The following is a 24,554-nucleotide window of genomic DNA, read 5'->3' as shown; positions in this document are numbered from 1 at the left end:
GACCTTCTTTTAAACGAGTTGGCTCCCTTGTTAGAACTTCACCTAGAGTGTCTTCTATTGATTCTACGGTCTGGTTGTCTGTTGTGAGCTCTCACCAGGCCACTTAGCATTATCCTTGTATTCGTCATATTCATCTTCAACCCTCCTTTAACCCTTTCAGATGCCACCTATGAAGAACTTTTAGTAAATGTGTCAAATCAATACTACGTTATTTCAAGGCACTCAGTATAGTCTATTGCAACAAAAATAATGTCATAATATGTTAATTTATGTGTGTTATAGTAACTAATCCTAATTAAGTCGTAATTAAGTATCTATTTATCCTGAAGTCATTGATGCTCTGTTTTGGCATAAATAGAATGAAATCTCAGGCTGGAAATATAGTGCAAGTTCATTTTTGGCTATGTCCATTTTGAGCAAAGAAAAATTACACCATCTCCTGCTGAAGGGGACCATGAGGCGATGCGAAGCCAGAGCACTTGCACGATCGCGTTCTGTTGGCATTCGTTGGGCATGCTACCGACCTCTCATCGTGGAACGCGAAGAGGAACGCTACGCGCGTCTTCCCTCTATCTAGCCTGGCCGTTAATTCTCACAGGGCGAGCGGGGAATGCAGTCGACAGGCGTGCGAGATGAGGGGAGCGTAAGAGAGGACAGGGGGAGGGGATGCGCATGCGCTGGTGCTCATCGCGGCGTTGTGCAGGAGAGAATGAGGCGAGTGAGAGGAAGGAGCGTAGGAAAGGAGGCAGAGGAGAATGCGCATGTGCAGTAAGGGCGGCCACGCCGCACACCACCACCGGATTGAACTCCGCCATAAGCTGCTTCGCATCTAAAAAGTATACTTTTCACAGTGCTTGCAGGAAGCGGCACGTCGAACGACTCGTCGAACATGGTTGCCAGTGTGTCGGAACGGAACGAAAACCAAAAATGAAAAAAACTTTATTTTCGACCGGAACGAAAACGCAACCAAAACTTTATCTATTATTTCGTTCCGGAGTGAAACCAAAATTTTTGTATCGTTTTTCGGTTAACAGGAAAACTTGGCCATCCAGATCAACCGAGGTCGTGCAACTGGAGCAATAATGCATATCTCAGGGCATACTATTAGTGTGTACCTCAGGCAAGAATTTCAAAGTAACGATGTGTTAAAATTGTGCAAAAAACGAAAACAGTGGCAACCAGAGACGTTTATATTAACACAAGTGGACTTTCACGTGTCTGTGACGCAGGCCAATGGGGAGAGGGCATTTTCGGCATTGAAGTTTGTTTTATCAGAACAGCGGTCTCGCACATCAGAGAGTACACTCGATGACTTGCTGCTTCTGAAATCGTGGTCACTCCCTTGACACAAAGCATTGTGCCTGCTCAAAATAGTCGTAATTGACTTTTGAGAAAATAATTGCTATGACTTTGAAGGGTACTTACTGGTTAGTGCTGGTTGGTAGGAATTCGTGGTATAGTTACTTCTGCTCTGAAGAATGTGGGAATAATGTGTTTTACCCCTGTCCTACTAACGTGTTTTACCCCTGTCCAGCGCAAGTAACTATACCACAAATCTAGTGTTTTTTATCGTTCCTTTAACTCCAAATTATTGCATATAAATAAAAACCGTTATGAACCGTTACGGAACATTTTTTTTTCGTTCCGCAATAGAAACGGAAGGGAACTTTTTGCGGTGGAACAGAACTAAAACCGAAACGAAAAACATTTTGTTCCGACATCCTGGTGGTGGTGCCTTCAGCAAAGTGATCATATGCAACAGAACATTGCAAAATGAAGTTAAATGAAGACAAATTTATTCTGCAGGAGGTTCACTTCATCCAAAGCTCGATATATCGCGCTCTTTCTCAGCCCCTAGTTGATACAAATAGCAAAAACAAGTGGTGTACACAATTGTGTACATAGTGTGTCAAAGGGTTAACGCTTCCTTGTTTTAGGCCTTCATTCATTTTTCACAAATTGTCGCCATCATTGCTGAAGAGCATGATGCCCCCTGCAAGTTGCTGAGGTACTCTTTTTTAATTTGTATTCTTAGTTTTTTGCGATCTAGTTGTTTAATTACTTCTTCCAAACATACAGTGGATAACACTAGAGTGTTGTATCTTCTTGGCAGACTACCTCCTCGAACAGGAGTTTCCTGCTTTACTTGAGGAGCAGTGTAACTGTGGAACCTTTGTCGACATTGGCTGCTGTATTCGTATATATTTCAAGCGCCCCTCCTATGGTGAAAGATAATCGGACAAGGTTTGGAGGAGGGGGGGGGGGGGAGGGGGGGAGGGCTGCTCGGACCAAAATTCAAGATGGTGGCGGAACAGCCTCCAAGAAGAGGGCACACATATGCTTATAACGAAATGCTTTATTGAATACAAATGCATTTACTGTTTTTACTGAACTGTGGAAAATCCTTTTTTGAAATTTCATCCATTATGACAAGGGGGACAGACGTTCTTCAAATGTTCCTACAATTTGTGACAACTCGGGGTGCAGCCCCGAGGCACTACATTGTAAAAGTACTAAGAAATCGAGCACATATCTAAAGACTATCAGAACTTGGGTTCCCAGGAACCACTGCTGCAGAACTCTGTAGCAGAGAACACGCTGAAAAAAAAATGGCGGGAGGGGTAAAGAGGGGGGGGCAGCACTTGCTCAGTCATTGGCGATTTATTTCAAGTCTCCTGAAAAAGGGAGGGGGAGCGCTTGCTTGGGTAGGAGTGCTTGCTCGGAATTTTACGGTAACCATTGTAGATTCAATGCCTTTAGCAATGCTGTTATCGTGATTAAACCAAAAGCCTTTTCTTAGTCTATGAATGCCACATAAACAGGTTTTTTTTTTTCTTTTTTTGTATTGATCAGGTTTCTCAATTAATTGATTCATCACTGATTAATCAATTGCTTCCTGTCAGCTATTGATCATTGGGAATCTGGCCGATGGTATCAAAAGATAGCTGCTGGTGGCTAAGAAAAGGGTGTGCAGAAGCTACAAAATATGCTACAAAAAGGGTGTAGAAGCTACAAAATTTGACTACCGTAAAATTCTGAGCAAGCGCCCCCCCCCCCCCCCAACGAAGTTGAAATTGCCGGCAAAGTATGTGTGTGTGTGTGGGGGGGGGGGCGCTATCTCGGAATGGCACCAAAATTCAGGTTGGCGGCAAAATTTTCGCGCCAGAAAAAAAAACGCTGTGCGCATGAATTAAAATTTTATTGCAGTGAACTTTATTTAGGCCCAGGATTTGTTGTAGCTTTTAATCGCTTTCAAAACCATCGAAAGACTCCTCCGAGTCAGTTGCAAAAAACAGGTTGCAGCATTCCGATTGAAGTCCGCTGCGGTCTCCTGGCACCACAGCTCCAACATCGGCCAGCCCGCTGTGCAGGTTGCCACCCTCCGAGCCATCGAGCGCGTGCCACTGTCTCCTCAGGTACAGTGGCCCACGCCTCGGCAACAAAATCGAGCACATGTTGCCGCGACGGCTTCTTCAAGTTTCCTTTCGGTGTTCGCGCTACCTCACGCATATACTGCTCCCACAAACGCCGCAAGGTGGACTTGAACGGCTTATTCCAATACATGTCAGCAGGCTGCAGGATGTTCGTGCACCCCACAGGCACGTAAAGCACGTCGGTTGTCGCGGAGCGGTGGAACGGCGCAGATATTTGAAATTGCCAGTGAATTTGGGTGGGGGGGGGGGCGCTTGTACGGGTAGAGGCACTTGCTCGGAATTTTACTGTAATATTTTCACAACTCTGTCTGCTATTTGCAGAATTCTCATCAAGCTTGAGTGGTGGGTCGGGACCTCATTAGGAGCAGCAAAACGTGAGGCTGATTCATTTACAGCAGCAAGGTGCAAATGCCAGTGGCAGAGCTACGCCATATGATTACTTCTTCGGCTTACTGGGAGCGCGGTACACACAACAGACGAAGGAAGAACCACAAAACACGAGCGCTCACTTACAACTGGTTTATTCACACATTAGAAGGACACATTTATACACAAAGGTGCGCATGTCAAAAAAAGGAAAAGATTACAGCACGAGCAGCACGCGGCGCACTTTATCGAGGCACTTGTCTAAGAACTATCAATGTACTTAAATTCACAGTCATGTAGTGATAATGAAGGATGGCTTATACACTGGTCTGCATTCCTGGAAATGTGATACGCTTCAGAAATTTCGCGTGTAGTTTGAAGGGGATGCCGAAACAGAATAACTGTTTTTTCGAACAGCGGGTGACATTTGCATGTATCACAATGCGATGCTAAGTGGGAATATGGGGTACTTTTCAAAGAGTTTCTATGCTCCCTGAGGCGTATATTTACACATTGGCCAGTTTGGCCGATGTACATGCGACCGCAAGACAGGGGTATCTCGTATACCACTCCTGTAACGCACTTGACATACTGCTTAACATGTTTTTGGAGGCATCTCCTCCCTTTACACACTCCCTGTGCCCTTCTATGTACCATAGCACATATACTGCCCAGTTTATTGGGCGCAGAGAAAACAACGCGCACACCAAACCGGTTTCCAACATTTTTCAGAAGAAGTATGAATTACCAACTAGCCCACCTTTCAATACTTTTGCCATATGATTACATTCATTGTAGTGCTGCTGTTCACTGTCTGTGCCTTTGGAGCGATCGTATGCATGACGTTGCACAAACGTCAACGCTCTGTACTGAGAAATGCTTCGGAAATGGAATGTTTGTTATTTTTCTTTGCTTTTAAATTAGTCACTTTAATGCTATGTACGAACGACATATCAGTGTGTAGCGACACAACTTGCTGAAAAGTGCCCATCATCTTTGATGATAATAAATGAAAGATGGATAAAACTGAGAATGTAAAAGCTTTTTCTGTGCATTTCATTGCTTTGGGAATTTTAGGTGATGACATGGGTTGTATCAGGGGCGTAGCCAGGGGGGGGGGGGGGGGTTGGGGGGGTTCAAACACCCCCCCCCCCCCGAAATTTTTCAGTTTTGCTTGCGCATATATACACGCGCACTTACAAACGCACGCACGAACATACATAAAGTATGGTTGAACCCCCCCCCCCCTGAAAAAAATTTCTGGCTACGCCCCTGGGTTGTATTACATTTTTGATGTTAGCCCCAACACTCCACAAGTTTAGGAGGCTTGAAAAGATGAAAAATCCTTCATGTGTCAAAACAGGATTCCCCGAAGCTAGTTGGTTCACAGCTAACACTGGCAGCAGAACTTAAAACGAGGGACAGAAAAGCAGACCGACAAGGATGTCGCTGCTCAAAGCCGTGTTACCTTTCTTGGTGTGTCGTACACTCTCCCCCATCCACAAAGGTGGAGGAGGGCAGCCTAAGTCGAACCACACGAGTAAAGTGGAAACGTGTTAGGGCATGCAAAAATAAACCACCATTCTAGTGCCCATATAACTGCTTGTTCTTGTCCCAGATGTAAGACTTGCAGACAACTTCAAAATGACGTTATAGTTAAAAGCACCAGAAGTGGTTACATCCATCATATAAAATCTAGTTTTAGCTATTATTCAAGCATTGTCCGCATGTTTGAATGTTCACTTTGTCGCGAACAGTGCAGTGGCGAAACAGGACAGCCTGTTAATATTGGATTAAATGGGCATTCATTTCTGTAGCGCAAAAAACAATGACACAGACGGACACGAGAGCGCCCCTCCTGTCCTCTCTTGTGTCTTTATTTTTTGCGCTACAGAAGTGAATGCCAGTTACTGGAAGCAGTGGCACAGCATTTTAATGGGGCAGGTCACAACTTTTATGAGCTCGAAATTGGTATATTTCAGTCAAACTTCTCATCTTCAGAAGACAGAAAGTATAGAGTTATATCTTATTCACAAGATTAACGCACTCCAGCCAACAGGTATAAGCATTTCAAAAGGGAGCTTTTGAATCAATCAGATGTGGTGGGTACACAAAGAAAACCAATGAGACTTACACCTTGTGTCTGAGAATTTCTCACCATTCTGTTCAGCATGAAATTATAATTTTTAGCTACTGCTGAATATTGACTTGTGTGACTCGGCTTCTGCCCTATTGAGGAAGAAAAATGACACGAAGCAATCACATGTTCCTTCGATTGTGTCTTGCCTAGACTTGGCACCTTTATTATGTCCAGGTACGTGGCCTGTGGAAGATCACATTGCAGCCGAGGCGTTTGCATTGCATTTGCAAGGGAGGCATTGTGATGCTCTGCGACTCAGGGAATGCCTTACTTGGCTCAAAAGGGGACGCTATTCACGTGAGTGCTCATTTGTGCGTTTTGTGCATTTAAATATAATGTTGAGACTTATGTTACGTGTTAGTATTAAGGTCCTGAAGTTAACTGAGTACCACCATTCGGCAACATGTTGATGTAATCACCATTTTCTCTCACACTTGGCAGGCAATGCAAGTAATGCCACTGCACATGCAACTACTTTGGGTTCTGTATGCGACACTTTTTCTCCTTTTACAGCACCAAGGGGGACACAAAAAAGAAAGTGCTGTTTTGTTTGCACCGTTGTAGGCAAAGATGCATTAGCCACCCTGCTGTCCTGTGTTGCCCGTGCCACTCACATGTGGGATACACAAGCGGTGCCCTTGTAGCATTGTTGCCTTCTGTGCATGAAACCGGGATTTTTTTTTTTCAGTTTACATGATTATTAATCAGTAAACTGCAAATTTAGTTAGCCGAGGCATTTTGGCAGCCTAGTTGGCTGGGGTTCATAATAAATGCACTGCGACTGGGGAAAGAAGAAAATCATATGTGTGCAAAACTGAAAATTTAGTGCTGTCTCTTCCCAAGCAGTCATGCTGCACTGTGTTTCACTATGGATACGATACCAAAGGGATTCCCACAGCCAACGACTGTATTGGTGCTCCCTGTCAAGATTAAAAGTTGATAGGGTGACAGCAAAATAAAAACTAACATCCTGGTCACCTTTTGGTATTGAAGGCTATCTGACTCTTCTTGATGCATTGACTAACTTGAAAATTTACTGAATAACTTTCTGTTTGAAAATCTTCTTGGGTGACTAATGATAAACCACTGACATGTGGCAGGCGAGGTGCGAGCGTGCCTGGAGTTCCTGCTTCACATGGCTCACGGTGGGGCAACCAGTGTGAGGCAGCGACTCTTCGAGCTGCCTCCAATCGTGCCAGCCCATGAACATGTGAGCACATTGCTTAGGGTGGTCATGACTATGTGGTGATTTCTTAAATTAAGAATAATCTTGTGATTCTGTAACCGGCCAGCAAACCTTGTGAATGCGATGCTGTGCCGGTGTTTGCATGCGAGTGCATTTCTGAAGATTCTCATGCAGTCCCTATAGACATTACATGCAGAGCTTTCTTATATCCCTGCAACTTGAAATGGTTTGCCATTTTCCATAAGCGTTTACCCTAAGAACATTTCGTTTACCCGGGGATTGTGACATTCTGTAGTCTTGTAGGCTTGACCCAAAGTTTCTATGTAAGCAGTCAATACAGGGACATGCGCTTCTTCTGGTCGGTCGTGTAGAGAAGGGCTATGCTAAATATGTGTTAGAGGAGCTCTTAAGGTAAAATATCTTGTGTGACATATTTCTGTGGACACACACATCATCTACAAAATATCAACAATTAATATAGCCTAGAATATAATTAAAATAAATTTTAAAGTGTATGCTGCACAATTTAGCACGCGATGCAGCGCCTAGTGACATCGACAACCTGGTTCTATACTCGCGGACAACTTTTTTTTGGCAGTGAAGAGAAAGCTGCGAGGTCTGAGCTTCTGCACATGTACTCCGCAAAGTAATCCAGTTTGGCGTGCGTTTCAAATGACGGCCGTGTTCAAATGATAACATTGTGTACCATTTGCTTCCTCTGCTTAGACAGCCATTTGTGAGTGAAATTCGTCACATGCTCCTTAGGCAAGTTGTCAAAAAAGCTGGAGGATGACGAGCGCTCACCTGACGACGACTGTGAGGTGCACCTAAAACGTGCAATGTTTTCACACCTGCAAAAACGCGAAATGACACTGCATAAAGTAAAACAAATATGAATATCTCCTTGGTGCACCTCTTTATAAGCAGCGTCCTGTAGAAAATAAAGCAATGTCTTTTTTTTTTTTAATGATTTTCACGCAGAAAACACAATTGTGGGACCATATTCTTGAGCAATAGCACACGCCCAGTTTGGCTCCATAGCCTTCCCTTCATTGCCAAGAACAGTTGTCCCTCATGAGTCTGTGTGGGCACTTCTTGCGCTCAACATGGTGGTGGTGCTCATGTGCACCCAGTGCTGCAAGCGGTTCACGCAGTACATGAGCCACTGTTTGGTGTGATCAACCGTGGTTACAGAAAAACCATCCTGGCCTGGCCCCTTTCAATGCTCTCGGTCATGTATTCGAGCAGACAAGGTTTTCAGCCACGATGAGGAGGTCATTAGCCGCTTATTGCAACAGAACATATACAAAATTTTTGCGTCAGTACATATTGTGTTTCAGATCCTTCGTCGCAACGTTGTAATTACACTTTTCGTGCAAAGCCTGCATTTGTCAAGTGCTGGTGATGATGTTGTGGGAAAGCAGCAACCTTTTGCCGGCCTATTAAAGAGACAGGCCATGCAAACACGGAAGCCAGAGACAACACAAATGCCGACTAAGAACTGCAAAAAGCACACAGCGGCAGAAAAGAAGGTAGACACAAAAACTTATCCGCACATGTCCAGGCAAGAGGCGAAACTGTCAATCCGGCATGTGTGGGGGTCTACGTGAGGGATAACTGTTCAGGCACTTGATTTCTTTGTGCAAGTTAATCGACGGTTGGGTCATGCATGCGCTACCACTATTATCGAACTGATTTCGTTGGTACTACACTTTTGTTCGGAAATGACCGGTGCATGCAAAAGCACTCTTCAAGCTCGTTTCTCAGTTCCCTGTGCAGTTCAGTTGCCTTGCCTGCAATATAAGCTAGACTTGCCAAACAAAACTTTGATATGCGCTCTTTTAAACAGACGGACATGCGAGAGAGCATGGTCGATTATCATTTGCTTGTTGGTATTGCAGCTCAACGAAAGCGATGGTTTACTTGTGTGTAAGGCTCCATAGGATGAGTAGGATACGTATTAAAAAGTCAGTGCCACAGAGGCTGCTGCACGCGTCCGCAGAAAATATCCTCACGAGGCTCGATCGGTGCAAAAACCCCAGGAGGCATCTCTGTGGAAGCTTCACAAGGTAGTGTGCGTTGATATATGTCGTCAGTGTGCTGCACCTGCCCTTCAATTTACCTCCCACCCCCCTTATCCCTCTCCTTTTATTTTAATCTGGGATGGGCAAATATTCGAGCGAATGTTAAGTATTCAAATTCGCTTCAACACGAATTTCAATTATTTGAAATGAACAGACGTATTTTTGACTGCATGCAACACCCTGTAAAGGTGGTTTCGCTGCAGTGTGCAGCTGCTGTGCCATGAAACCACCTTTCCAAGGGAAATTCGCATGACCGCGAAGCCATATTTCAAGGTTAAAATGTACCTATTACCTGCATCTCAAGTAATTTTTGTTTTAAGTTTAAAAGCGTGTTTTAGGGAGGTTATATCCATCAAGTATAGCAAATTTTAAAACTTAACCTATTTTGCCACTTATAACTCGGGCCCTATTACCATTCAAATCCTGCCACTATTCGAATTAGCTTTCACTTCTCTTCAAACCAAAAGAGCAACACTCACATACACCGAGTTCCAATTCTTGAAAATAATGTCAAGCAATAAATGATCATTTTTCTTTGTAATATGTGATATATATTGTTCGAGCTATTCGATTCAATATTATTCGACAAAATCACTATTCACATTGAATTCGCTTCGAACTTGAAAGTTACTATTTGCCAATCCCTAATTTTAACGCGACAGTGTTAAAGAGCTCGTTTTGCAAAAATTCCGGTGTGGACGTCAGCATCGATGTTGTGAGTGAAAAATCGGCATTGTCCGTGAGCAGAAAATCGAGAAAGATGCAAATAAATTAAATAATAAAAGTGTTCGGTTCGAGTGAAAATCGAACCCAGGCCTTCTGCTTGGCAAGCAGGTGTTCTACCACAGAGCTCCACCATTACTTTAAACTGCTTCGAAAAAAGAAAACACTATATGAATGTCATGTAGTGGGAGGAGTCTCCTTAACGCATGTAATATTGCGTGGCAGAAGCGCAGAATTATGCCAGGCGTCAAAACATGTGAATTGCACAACGAGCGGGTGTTTTAAAGGCCCACCCATTACAAAGCACTGAGACACGTTTAATCATCGTCATTAGCAAAAGCATCAACAAAGTGAGCAGCTGTGTAGGTTCGCGTAGTGGGCCCCTCGCTGATTCGCAAAAGGAAGAATTATGGCATAGTGGGCACTTAAAAACTGTACTTGCAGTAGGCATTCTAAGATATTTTGAAACGGCCTATGTTATGCGCACAGTCATTCGTTTCCTTACGGCATGATTGAGGCGTGCACCGAGAACCAAAGTCAGGCTAGCAATTGAGAAGGTGATGCGCATGGGGCCTGATTACGATATCGTGTTCTACTCTTCAAGGCGAAGCTCAAGCGTTTTCCAAGTTTTTTTCTTTTGCTTTTTTTAATCAGTTACAGATCCCATACAGTGGAGCTGTTTGTTCAGTATATTTCTTATCTGCTGATCAGGGCAAATACAATGGAGTCGTATCGCAGCTAATTTTACAAGTTTGACAGCCACATCTCCTCGGCAACATTTCAGGCATTCTGCAACAACTGGGTCTTTCACTGTCTGGCGCCAACCCCAACCCACTATACTCGCGGACAACTTTTCTTGGCATTGAAGTGAAGGCTACAGAGCCACAATGCACGTATCCTACCGCTAATGAATGTAGTCCCACAATTGCGTCCATATTTTCTGCGTGAGATATATAAAATGCTCCTTCATTTTCTACATGTAGCTTTTTGTGACGGAACGCAGCGCACACAAGCGAGATATCTGCATTTCTTTTACTTTACACGTTGTCACTTTGCGTTTTTGTGTGCGTGAAAAAGTCGCGCCTTTTACCCGTACCTTAGACGCTAAGCAGCGTTTGCGTCGAAGTGCAACGCTAGCCATCACACTCCACGGCATTACGAGACTTCGCGTAGCAGTACATGTGCAGACGCTCCGCCCCCGTAGCTTTCCCTTCAGTGCCAAGAAAAGTTGTCGCCGAGCATAGAGGCTATCAGGAATTTCTTTTACATAGCAATGTGGGAGTCTGTGCAAGGTCCTGCATTGAACTACTGATCTACTGCAGTTGTAGTGCTGTTTACAGAAAATGCAGCTAAGGCTTCAACAAGTTAATATACAGGATGTCCCAGCTATCACACAGCACGATTTAAAAAAAGAGGAACGGCGTTACGCGAAGCAAACCTACTGCATATTGTTCCTAGTACACTGGAGTAGCCACTGCTATTTTTTTTGTTAATGAGGGTTAATTAATTAGTCATAATTATATTTGTAAGTCGACAAGTACTCACCTAATTGCCAAAATATCAATGAGGCGTATGTAGGCATGTTCAAATGGCATCTAACTGCGCTACTTTGAACAACGTGCTAATTGCGCGCCAATTTTTTCCGCTTGATCAAGAAAGCCCGTGAAATATGAAAAGTGACACGTGACTAGACTGTTGCGCGCTTCGGGAACCAGCGCCCTCAAACAGGCTCCCTATGAGGTAGACAGTATCAAGGAAAAAATGCAGAAAGGAAAAAAAAAACGCATCGCCCTATCTGCCACTCCCAGGCCTAGGAAATGCACCGCTTGGTTTTACAGAGTCATGCCGTAATCAGAACACCTGCCGCGTTATCAATGAGAACAGTCAGCCGTGAGATATGGATGATTGCGGCGTACTATCGAACGGAATGAATCCCAGCGAAATTGCACGCATATCGTTGGCGCCCGACCTGTACCCTTGCCAAAATGCGGAACGCTGTCTCTCGCAACGGACAACAGGCAAAGCGGTTGTTTGCAGTAACCTTATTTGAGGGCGCTGGTTTCCTTTGCGGGTGGGAGCGTAGTCACGTGTTATTTTTCATATTTTGCGGGCTTTCTTTATCAGCCGGAAAAAATTAGCACATAATTAGTACGTTGTTAAAAATTGCACAGTTAGATGTCCTTTGAACGTGCCTACATACGCCTCATTGACATTTTGACAATTAGGTGAGTACTTGTCGAGTTACAAATATAGTTATGACTAATTAATTAAACCTCATTAACGAAAAAATAGCAGTGGCTACTCCAGTGTACTAGGAGCAATATGCAGTACGTTTTCTTCGCGTAACGCCGTTCCTCTTTTTTAAATCGTGCTGCGTGATAGCTGGGACACCCTGTATAACACAATTGTACACATTCACAGTAAAAGAATTTCGTGAGATGCAATGACCATGTGCCGTTTTCTGGTTGCGGTACGATTTGTGCATGTTATTTTTATCCTGCGTAATTGACTAATTAAAAGAACATAATGCAAAGTATTATTCTATAGGTTTTCACAGTCCATGTCCCTGGGAGAAATGAAGGAGGGAACAGATAGAGAAAAGGCAGCATGTTTACCATTTCAGAATAAGTGCTATGCTACCCTGCACAAGGGTAGTCTAGGGCTTGTAGAGAGAGAGAGGGAACACACAAACAATGTCACGATCTCTCAGTCTTGTGTGCTATGTGACATCACTATCAGTCTATAACCGCCTGTGCAGGTCTGGTGTCCTAAAAAATTTCTGCTTTTGAGGGTGCAGGTGAGCCAAGCGTGAATTCCACTGCCCAAGATTTTGGGGATTATGGAGAAGGGACGAATTACACTATAGTTAGTTAGAGCAGTTTAATGGCACCTTGTAATCATTTCGACTGCAATATATTGGCTTCCATGTGCTGCTTGAAAAAGAATAAAGGTTGGAAGTTTGAAAAAGGGTGGGTGCCCCCCTTTCCTGCTTCCCTTCGAAGCACACCTCTTTATGCATAGTAACGGGGTTATCGATCATCTGTAGCATCCAGGCAACTGCTCTCACGTGTGGTCACTCAAGCTGCTGATTGGTTTGCTTATGTCATTTTTACTGGGCATGATCCTTCCTTGGCAAGCATCACATTGATGAATGGGCTAAGAAGCTAGTTGTAAGGGCTAGGGCTATTGGTTGTCACCCAAGCAACAGTGCTGGTGTTCTAGCATGCATGTGCCGAATCAAACAACTCAGCCATTGGATGTTCCTGTGCTCTATAGAAAAGAGGATGTGGTTCATGAAGGCAAAATCTGTAACTCTTTCTGTAGAACACTATACATACTAGAACATTTTTCCATAGTTTTAGTGAGCCTAGCCTTTCACTGGTGTCAGTTTTAGGGCGCAGCTTTTAGGCACCATGTTCCTGCATTGAGCGGCGTCGCCGTTGTCATCGGTGTAACCGATTGAGCGAACGAGGATGAAAGAGAGCAAACGCGAATTGCAGTGAGCTGCTGTGTTAGCGTCTGCAATGCCTCGTGCCTGCTTGCGCTTCTTGTGATAGCGCAACGCATGCCTCTCACGTACGGGCACGAGAAAGCGGGTTGGCCTGTGAAGCTTGGGGGAAGAAGACGTGCGTTCTTCGAAGGGACACTTTGTGTGTGGAATGCTCTAGCGGACTCTTAGATTGAGTTTTCCAGGCACAAGTTTGCCCATAATAAACAAGTTTTAGAGCGCAGCTCTTAGGTGCCCATTCCTGCTCTGAGCGGCGTTGGCGTCCTTGTAACCGGCAGAGCGAACGAGGACGAAAGAGAGTGAACACGGAGCGCAGAGGAGGATGAAAGACAGCGATAGCGTGGAGAGCGTGACGAGGAATTGAACGGCAGTGGCGATACGACAGGTTCCGCGGCGGCCAACTGTGGCACCACAGTAGTGCGTGCCATTGTGCAGTTTGCCGATGACATCATCCCTAAGGTATGTGGCGAGGGCGTCCACCGATAGCATATATGGAAATAAAGCGCTGCATGAACGGAGGCCTGTCTCAGGGGCGTAGTCGGGGGGGGGGGGGGGGGGGGGGGGGCTTATGGGGCTTCAGCCCCCCCCCCCCCTGAAATTTTTCGTGCTCTCATACACCACCAACCAGCGGCGTCACCTGGGTGGTGGGATTTATTGGGCTTCAGCCTGATTATCATTTATTTAATTACTTATCTTTTTTCTGACCCTCAAAATGTTAGCAGAAGCAAGTTTGATATCGGGCTCTACACAGATGGCTCAAAAGTGGATGATGACACAAAACATCAACTGCTAGCTTCTCCTTGGATTCCTCCTAAGTCCATGAACGATTTTAAGCAGAAACGAAGGTTTACGTGGCTTGGCTGGACAGGTACCGATGGCTTAGCTACTCAGCGCTTCAAGAGGGTGCGTTTTGCCAAGTGTGTGTCCTTTTTAGCAGAAGTGACGTTGGCAAGGGCCAACATGCGCCTACTAAGGCCCTCGTATCCAAGCCATTTCAAAAGTGGAAGCACGCCCTTGAAGTCTTCGGTGCACATGAAGTCACTAAATATCACACTGACGCTCAGCTGGTAGCCGATAGTTTTCTTCAAACCTTCTTAGGATGTGTACCCAGTGTTGTTGATCAACTGGACCATGGCAGGCAAATTCAAATAAGAGAGACCCGAAGGCAGTTACAGCCTATTGTTGAGACAGTTTTCTTTTGCGGGCGGCAAGGTGTGGCTCTCCGTGGCCATAGAGACAGTGGTCCGATGGATTCAAGCACCGCCTCCTCTACAAATACAGGCAACTTCAGAGCGCTGCTTCGCATGCGCGCGGATTGTGGCGACACAAATCTAAAAAAGCATTTGGAAAGTTGCCCAAATAAAGCCTCATAATTTAGTCCAGATGTACAAAATCACATTGTAGAAATCTCTGCTGCAATCATCAAGGAAAGCCTAGTCGCAAAAGTAAACGCTGCAGGCTGCTTCTCTGTACTTGCTGATGAAACGACGGATGTTGCTGGTATCGAGTAGCTAACTGTTTGTGCAAGGTACCTTAATAAGTATGCGAATGGAATCGAAGAAGTGTTCTTAGGCTGTGTGCCAATTCACGACCAAATGGCCGGGCCTTCGCTGACACCATCATAAGGCTCCTTATAGAAATGGGAACTAACATGCAGCATCTCCGTGGTCAAGGCTACGATGGTGCAAGTTCGATGGCCAGCAAAATGAATGGTGTTCAAGCTGCTGTTCGTGAGAAATATCCAGCCGCACTCTATGTACTCACTGTGCGTGTCACTCCCTTAATCTAGTTGTGTGTGCGGCATGCTCCATCACAGACATTCGAAACTGTTTTGGGACTCTGAAGGCGACGTCAGTCTTTTTCCATAAATCTTCTAGCTGCTCACACGTTTTGCGAAAAATGATAAGTTTGAGCTGTCCTCAAGGCAGCGCCTTTTGGGACTATGCTAAACGCGCTGGGCCGAGAAGCACGATGCAGTGCTTTCATTTGTGAGCCTCTTTGAGCCGTTGATCGCAGCACTAGAGGAGATTAAGTTTAATGGAAATGGTGAAAGTCCAGTGCAGGCAAACAGTCTAATGTTGGCACTATTTTCACTAGCATTCCTTGTAAGCCTGCATGTGACGGAGCACGTGTTAGCACTGACTTTGTCACTGTCAAAGAAGCTGCAGACGAGGAGTATCGACATGAGCGCTGCCATTGACGACATAGAAGCGGTACAGCAGACAATTGAAAGTGACCGCAAGGACACGAATGCTTCTTTCTCAAAAATATTTGCACAAGTGCAGGCATTGGCAGAAAAACTGAATGTTGAGATAACCAGCCGTCGAGCCGGTGTCCGGAAGCAAAACCTTGGGAGCAATGCATTCGAAAGCGCGGAAGAATATTTTCACAGAACCCTGTTCATTCCGTTCATGGACCAGGTACTAGCCCAGTTAAACCAACGGTTCGAAAAGCACAAGGCACTTCTAAAGGACTTTTCATTAATTGTACCATGCGCAATACCACCAATGCAAGATGATCGGGAGAAAGGAGCAGAAAATCTCCTGACCGTTTTTGCGCATGACGTCGAAACGAGGGCTGGTTTTGGAGAACTGCGACTATGGTGGACAAGTGGGCGAACAAAGCAGCAAACCAGCGCCCCGGTACTGGAACCGATGCCCTCTCTCATTGCGACAGCAGGTTCTATGCGAATGTGTACAAGCTACTCCGGATTCTAGTCACCCTTCCAGTGACCACTGCCAGCGCAGAGAGAACGTTTTCAAGCATGAGGTTACTTAAGAACTAGTTGCGCTCCACGATGTCTGAGGAACGCATGGTTGGCCAGGCACTTCTGTACGCCCACATAAATGTCGACATCAGCGTGTCGGAAGTCATTAACCCCTTCGCTAAGCTTCCTCGCCGGGCCAACGTTGTCCTTTGATACCGAGCAGGACAAAAATCAGCGCAAACGAAAGGAAAAGACACTGCTGTTCCAGAGTTCAGGTCAATGAGCCCGTAATTCTGACTCAATATTATTGTTCACCACCTTTTAAAGCCGTGAGGATTTTGTACCTTTTAGCAGTTAACACTGTGACCTAATACAGTAGAACCCCGCTGATACGTTTTTGAAGGGACCGTAGGAAATAAACGTAAGAGACGGGAAACGTAAGAGCCGAAAAACAGGAAAAACGACAAAATATTTAGTGGCACAGAATTTTATTTCAATTCTTACGAGCAGCACGAAAATTGGCGCGCTCAGCCGCGATCTAGTCGATGGATAGAAACGCGGAGCTTAGGACGGCCTTATCCACAGAAATGTAATCAACGTATGTGATTTTTTTAACACCAACAGCTGTAGGCATGAAAGAACTAAGCACACGCAATCACGACCGGCGCGGTGAGTCCGACCGCGAATCGCACGCACGACCATGCGAGCTCCAACCAGCTCGAACTCCTCCCGTTCTCCGACAAATAACGATGATGATGAGTCTACGCCAACGCGATGGCAGAAGTGAATGCCAATCTCGAAGGCCTTGCTTTCGAAGCAATTACGTCATACACGCCATGTTTGTGCAATGCAAATCTCAGAGGCTATGCTTTTGTCAATAGTAAATGCCAATCTCGAAGGCCTTGCTTTCGCGAGCAGGTACGTCATAGACGCCATCTTTGCAATTTGAATCTCGAAGGCCATGCTTTTGTTTGCATCAATTGAAAGATTCTGTTGGTTGCGCCTCTCATGCGGCTAATATTACGGTCAAACGAGGCCAAGCTGCGTGAAAATGCACCATGGCCGCTCTCTTTGGTAGTCACTCGGTCGGCTCCGGGCGCACTTCGCGACGTATCATACGGGAACGGTCCGACAGTTACGACGTAACAGCGGGGTTCCCAATACATTGTATCCTATGGGAGCTATGCCGGGACCGGCGGAAAACGACGTAACAGCCGGGAAAACGCAGCAGTGAGGAACGTAACAGCGGGGTTCTACTGTATAAACATAAGAATACGGGCATCAGGTGGACATTACCAGCCAATCGACAGCTTCACCTTGTTCACTAAGAGGTCGGCATACGCGGCGTTGCCAAACAAATTCAACTATTGGGAAGCCGTACTAGCAGCATTGTTTGTTACTTTCATGTGTCGTTTTTGTTCTTCATTGCTTTTTGAACTAGAAGCGGCAACCTTCCTTTTATATTGAGTGCACAATAGTGGTTCACACTTTTAAAACAGTTTTGAAATAGTTTCTTTCGTTATTTCTGCGCTCTTCCTTTATAGTTCTGTCCACATGGTGCGTCCGAGACAGCAGCTTGGCCCAAGGACATATCAGTTGGGCATTATGTATAGAGATCATTGCTTAGTTCCGTTTATTGATTGCATATTTAAATGTACATTTGTGTTTCTGGTGACTTATGTTTGGCCGTATTCGACGTGTACTTTCCCATTCTTGTTTTTCCCTGGCCACATCGTTTGTGCAAAAAGATGAACATTTTGCGTAAACAATCTACATTAAAATATTTGATCTCGTCCTGGTTATTTTGTGGACTTCATTTTTTTTGTTATCAGGCGCTTCTTCTGTTCAAAACTGATGCAGTTCCGAAGTTTACGTGATATTTGCCGTACTTGTTACACACACAAAAGATATATTGAAAAGATTGAAGACAGTTATTTCTGTAAAGATTTTGCGGGCATGCCAGCATAATATTTTTACGAAAAAAACACATTTCTTACTTGTTCTTAACAGAGGGCAGCATTCAAGAAGTGATTTGCAGCATATAATGCAAATTGTGACTGGTAATACATGTTATTCATATACTTAGTCGTTCTAAAAATTCAATGAGGAGGTCGCGCTGCAACTTGAGCCCCCCCCCCCGAACAAAATTCCTGGCTATGCCACTGGCCTGTCTGTAGTGGCTGTTATGGAATGCGCCCACGTGCTGCCTTCTGCGGTCTCCCAGTTAGCGAGGCAGTTGCACCTCAATTACCGCAAAATCAAAACACCGAAACAGCTGCGCTCAGAATTCACATTTGGCAGTATCGCAATCGTCAGTGAATTTTTTATTTCTTGTTTCGTCCTTCTGTGCTTAACTCAACAAGTTCAACAGAGCAGACTGCTGGGCTAGCTGGTACTGCATAGGATGAGTTATGTTGAAGTGGAATGACATAGTGTGATGGAAGACAGGGGAACGCCACTGTGCTGTGCCCTTATGTTTCCTGCCATCTTGTGTCATTCCTTTGCACTAAAGCTCAACATGTGCACCCAATAAGGGCCCATTTGTAGCGGCATTCGATGCTCTACAACATTCCAGGAACACTCCTTGTTCGATAATAGTGGCTTCATGAGTTCGCCATTGCCTGAATTTTTACCTTGTTTAATTTTATGTCATAGGTTGTTTGTCCTTTCACTAGCTATTAGCGCCTATTATATTTAGTATTCAACAAAACAAAACAAAAATGAGTCGCCGTGATGGTGCAATGGTTACAGCACCCGGCTGCTGAAGTGCTGTACCAGTTAGATTCTGGCAGTGGTGGTCACATTTTGATGGAGCTGAAATACTAGCGGCCCATGTGCTGCACGATGTCAGTGCACGTCAAAGAGCTGCAGGTGGTCAAAATAATCCGTAACCCTCCACTACAGTGACTCTTAGAGTCTGAGGCATTTTAAGACGTTGAAATCTCTGAACCAACCAAAACAAATGACTTCACTCATGAAACATTCTTGCGGTTTTCATCTCTCTTCTATCTAACAAACAAATAAATAGTCTTGCATGAACTTAAACTCTGTTTGAGCCGTTGTGACAGCTAATTAATGAAAAAACAATAATCAAAATTGATTAATGAGCAAACCAATGAACGATATGGGGTGCTAATCAACCTCTGTAAAGTCATTTTCACCTCATGGCACACACATGTCCAGCGTATTAGTTATAGTTTGCGTGGCTAGCTTCGTCACCGAGCAAGAGATGGCACTGTGGTTGCGCGGTGGCGCCGCTTGGCAGGAAGCAAGGTTACGCTGGCACTTGATTAAGAGCGCTTTATCACTTTTGGGGTTTGGTGAGGTCGACGATGGATGGCTCTCGGGAGGTCCGTGGATGCGATAACGTGGCTCGTTCCCGCAGACCCCTCGTAATGAGTCGAACAATGGCAACACCACATTCGCGCTACATTGTGTGTGTTATGTTGTTTTCTGTGTGTTATGTTCTCTTTGTGTTGTATTGGCATTATATTGAATTATTTGTCTTATTACCAGTTATTTCTTAGATGCAGCTGACGAGCTCGCCATTGTAAAAGCAGTTAAAGTGCATCTGTGTTCGCACGACGCCGTGACTGTGTCCGTGTACTCCGAGAGCAGCACTCTTGAGACTTCACAACTATTAATCGTTAATAGATTAGAAATATTAAAAGACCATTCCTAGCCTCTTAATGAGGACGCCATGTCACTAATGGTTACTACAGTGATTCAGTCAATAGGAATGAGACAGACGCAGACTCTCGAAAAGGAAAACATAATATCAGAACTGCCAGGTACTGTATCCTTTCATCTGAGCAGTGGTGCTGGAAATTTGTGAGGTGGATGTCTTTTTGCAGGTTTCAGTGGGCACTAAGGGCCATGTGGGAAATGTGCTACCGCTGTTCCGTTCGTCACAGAACCTCGGGAAAGCGTGGTAGGGTCCTCGGTCCAGGTTATTGCGTCGGCCAAAAGCATACACACGTTCAAGTTCATTCCTGCGCCGTTTGGCCTCAAGGTGCAAGGAAAGAAAGACTAGCCCTCATTGTCTATTGCGCTGCTTCTTCCTAAAGCACCAGCACCATAAAGGGAACAGTGTTTGCACAGAATCACTCTTTTTCGCTTTGTGAGGGCGCATGTCGCTTGTCCTGGCGAAAAAGTCACGAAGCATTGTTGGAAAGAAGTGTTAATTTTAAGGGCTCGTTTTCTTTGTTATATAGAATATTAATGAGCACTAACACACAATAATGCCAAGGAATGTATAGGGGATGTTTTTAGTAGTAAATGTAAGGTAAATGTGAAGAAAGAAAAGTGGACGAAAAGATAGCTTGCCGCAGGCAGGGACCGAACCTGCGACCTTCGAATAACGCGTCCGGTGCTCTACCAACTGAGCTACCGCGGTGGCCATCCCCCCCGTCCACTTTATAGGGTATATATAAATATGTGTACATTTAAACGTGGGAGCATCAGTCAGCGCCGTCACTAGCCATGACGGCGAGTGTGGAACACTCTTTTTTCTGCCTGTTGGTGTCACGTAGCACGTGAACTTATTACGAGCTGGCAGCCATAGGTCGGCAAACTCACTCATGAGTCGACTCACTCAGACTCACTCAGACTCATATCGAGACGTGAGTCCGGGTGAGTAAAGTTTTTGTGAGTCTGAGTCCGAGTGAGTCCGGTTGAGGAAAATTTTGCTGAGTCTGAGTCCGAGTGAGTCCTAAGGGCAAAATATATTGCATGAGTGAGCCTGAGTGAGCTCCACATTTCTTGCCGACCTATGGTTCTATCTACTCAAATTCAGCATAACTATCAGCCTTATGTCGGCTCACATTTATACTCACGTGTAGTCCCGCATACGTCAACGCGCTACCGTTCATACGTCAGCTCATTATTTATTGATCAGAGGCGTGAGATGAGGAGGGAGAGGGGGAGGAGGTGCCTTGACCCCCCCCCCCCCCCGCAAACTTCTTCATGGGAAGTTACTGATAAAAATATCTCGTGTGAGTCATCTCTTTCAATAAAACGGTCCTTATTGAACTACAAAGTCAGATAACTCGTATTTGAAGGTACGAGATCAAAAGATGCTAAGTAGCGCACCGATTATGCGAGATATTGGCGTTAAAGAGCATTGACATTATGGTAGAAAAAGGCTAATTATAGGCTAGCGGACTCATGAGTCGACTCACTCAGACTCACTCAGACTCAGATCGAGCCGTGAGTCTGAGTCTGAGTGAGTTCGAGTGAATTATATTTTGGTGAGTCTGAGTCCGAGTGAGTCCGGTTGAGAAAAATTATAGTGAGTCTGAGTACGACTGAGTCCGGATGAGGAAAAGTTTGGTGAGTCTGAGTCCGAGTGAGCTCTAAGGGTAAGATATGTTTAGTGAGTGAGTCTGAGTGAGCTCCACATTTTTTGCCGACCTATGCTGGCAGCTGACCAATAATCCCTCGCATACTACCTGAAAGCATAAAGTCTGCCAGAACGAGACCATCGCTATGAATGAAGGAAAGAAGTCTTAATTTTAAGGGCTCGTTTTCTTTGTTATATAGAATATTAATGAGCACTAACAGACAATAATGCCAAGGAATGTATAGGGGATGTTTTTAGTAGTAAATGTAAGGTAAATGTGAAGAAAGAAAAGTGGACGAAAAGATAGCTTGCCGCGGGCAGGGACCGAACCTGCGACCTTCAAATAACGCGTCCGATGCTCTACCAACTGAGCTACCGCGGCGGCCATCGCCCCGTCCACTTTATAGGGTGTGTATATATATATATATATATATATATATATATATGTATATATATATATATATATATATATATATGTACATTTAAACGTGGGAGCATCAGTCAGCGCCGTCAGTGTGGAACACTCTTTTTTCTGCCTGTTTCGCCAACAGGCAGAAAAATGAGTGTTCAACTCCCAGAAAACAAAAGCCAAGGCCGTGTTCCTGAAGGCACCCTCTCGCGTGCGCTTGTTCAAGGAGAGGTTGCCGTCCAGACCCATCGTCACACGTTGGCAAACATGGCTAGAAGCTGTTGAGTGTTACAACTCCTACTTTTCGGACATCAGGGCCGGAATTAACGGCTTTTCAGGTGACGAGAGTGCTATAATCAGGAAGGCTCAAGCTGACTTCTCTGAGGATAGCCTGCAAGGAGATGTCGCCTACTTGTGCGTCAACATCACATTCCTCGCAAACACTATCAGGAAACTTGAACGTTCTGGAGAAACTCTAATTGCGAACATTGCGTGAATTCTCCATGTACAGCCAAGAATTGATGCCATTCCTGAAGGACCACTAGCCGAAAAGGCGCGTGCGAAGTTGCAATCAGTCTTGGACAAGAACGAGAGATTTTACGTCCTTAAAGATGTTTCAGGAGTCCTTGCTCGTGAGAACTCTAGAATCCCAGTGTCGGTTAAGCTGTCGAATGTTCCCGAGTACAACTACGCTCCAATAACATCTGTCGACGTCGAGGCTTCCTTCTCACCGTATGAGCTTATTCTCAGTGACAGGAGGTACAATTTTGAATATGGAGAGTGTGGTAGTTTGCTGTTGTTTCCACAATATTCACAGTCATTGTTAGACTACATTCTGTGTGCTCTCCAAACAGATTCCTTCAAACATGTGCACTTCAAATGGGTGGAAGTCAGGGCCGTACCCAGGAATTTTTTTCGGGGGGTGTTTGTGTGTTGAACGGCTAACTTTGGCAACTAATGGTCCCTGTGAAGGTGTGAAAGTATGTTAGTGCCACCCGAAAAATTAAAGCATGAAAAAATTTCGGGGGGTGTCAGAACCCCCTCAACCCCACCTTAGTTACGGCCCTGGCAGAAGTGTATTTGGCAGTGTTGGGGCACCCTTGCCTGTACAATTCGGATAATGTCATTATGCATGAGAAAATTGCCAGAGTTGCACCTGACAGTCCTCATGTAAGAACATGTTAATTTCTTATTAAATCGTTGGCTCTCTTGCATTTATTATGTCTGTTCTTGTTGTCTTAATTTAGTTGCGTCAGTCAGACATAGAGTAGCACTTTTAAATCAGTATTCCCAGCTGTCGAGCATTCTTTTTCATGTCTGTTTCACTATATGCGATGCTCAAGTAAGCGACAGTGGCCATTGGACATGAATGAGCGGTGTGCTTCTTGAAAGTCAATTTATCTTCATTAGTCCAGCAGCCTTATGGGAGAATTGCAAAGCTATTGTCACGGGTATGCAAAGGTGACTCAGGCACGGGCGCTGAAATGACACCTAATGGAGGAAGACGACAACGTTGTTGTTGTGGGTTTGAGTCTGAGGCTGCCCTGTTGTCCTACGATCCTGTCCGCTCTGTGCAGCATTAACTCGATCAGTATTAACTGAATAAATCATCCCCGTAACATCTTTTTGGTGGAGGTTGCGGGTCTTCCAACAACCGGCTCTGGATCTCCGCAGCGGCTGCCACCTTAGCCCAGCCACGATGCCTGAAGACGGCGCGCAGTCCTCGCAGTCCGCGCCAGCTCCATCCCCTGTCATCCCTTCCCATCTTCTCGACCCTGGCACATTTTGCGGCACCGACAGCACTAACGTCGAAGAATGGCTCGTATTATACGAGCGCGTCAGCAAGCACTACAGGTGGGATCCGACGCTTATGCTGGCAAATATTATTTTCTACCTAAGGGGTACAGCACATGCATGGTATGAGACGCATGAGGAAGACCTAACGAGCTGGGACATGTGCAAGCAGAAGCTTCGCGACTTGTTCGGTCGGTCAGTTGCCCGTCAGATGGCTGCCAGGCATGAACTCGCGTCGCGAGTTCAATCGTCCACGGAGTCGTGCGTCGCATACATCCAAGACGTGCTAGCCCTCTGCCGTAAGACTGACAAAGACATGACAAAGGTGGACAAGGTCAGCAATGTGCTGAAGGGCATCGCTGACGACGCCTTTAACATCCTAATGTGTAAGAACTGCACCACCGTCGACTCCATCATCTCTGAATGTCGGCGGTTCGAACAGGCTAAAAGCAGGCGGATTACCCACCGCTTCAACCAATTTCTGAACACCGCTGCGACTTCCTCGTGTGAAGATCCTGCGACGCCACGTCCACTCGCAGCTTCTACCAACATCGCACGGATTGTTAACCAGGAGTTGGAAGCCATGGCCCCCGCTACCTATCAGTCCCCTGCGCAAGAGAACTTGGCAACAATCTCGCTTATTCAAGCTGTAGTGCGCCAAGAGTTTGCCAACATGGGCGTCCAAACCAAGAGCCACACGCCTCAGCCTATCTACACTCCCACCCATAACGCTGACCACCACGGCGCTCCACTTGCTACTGCTGCTACTACTTCCGGTCCTCGGTTCACCCCACGCTACCGCAATCCATCTGAGTGGCGCACACCAGACGATAGACCGATCTGCTTTTCTTGCTCTCGTGTT

At 45.4% G+C, this 24,554-nt stretch overlaps 1 protein-coding gene across 4 annotated transcripts in view; it reads left to right on the top strand.

Moving 5' to 3' along the window:
• The window catches only part of LOC119372695 (gamma-tubulin complex component 6), a 318,918-nt gene that overhangs the window by 20,817 nt on the left and 273,547 nt on the right, over positions 1-24,554 (top strand). For 3 of the 4 annotated variants that reach the window (XM_037643145.2, XM_037643144.2, XM_049419621.1), the window contains exons 2-3: positions 6,115-6,237; positions 7,041-7,150. In XM_037643145.2, coding sequence (XP_037499073.1) covers positions 6,115-6,237; positions 7,041-7,150 — 233 coding nt within the window. Of the gene's footprint in view, positions 1-6,110; positions 6,238-7,040; positions 7,151-24,554 lie in introns of those variants that run through there. The other variant, XM_049419622.1, reaches the window with a different exon arrangement.

Source organism: Rhipicephalus sanguineus, chromosome 10, assembly GCF_013339695.2.
Source record: "Rhipicephalus sanguineus isolate Rsan-2018 chromosome 10, BIME_Rsan_1.4, whole genome shotgun sequence".
Classification (NCBI taxonomy): domain Eukaryota; kingdom Metazoa; phylum Arthropoda; class Arachnida; order Ixodida; family Ixodidae; genus Rhipicephalus; species Rhipicephalus sanguineus.
This window is presented reverse-complemented; position numbering and strand designations above follow the sequence as displayed.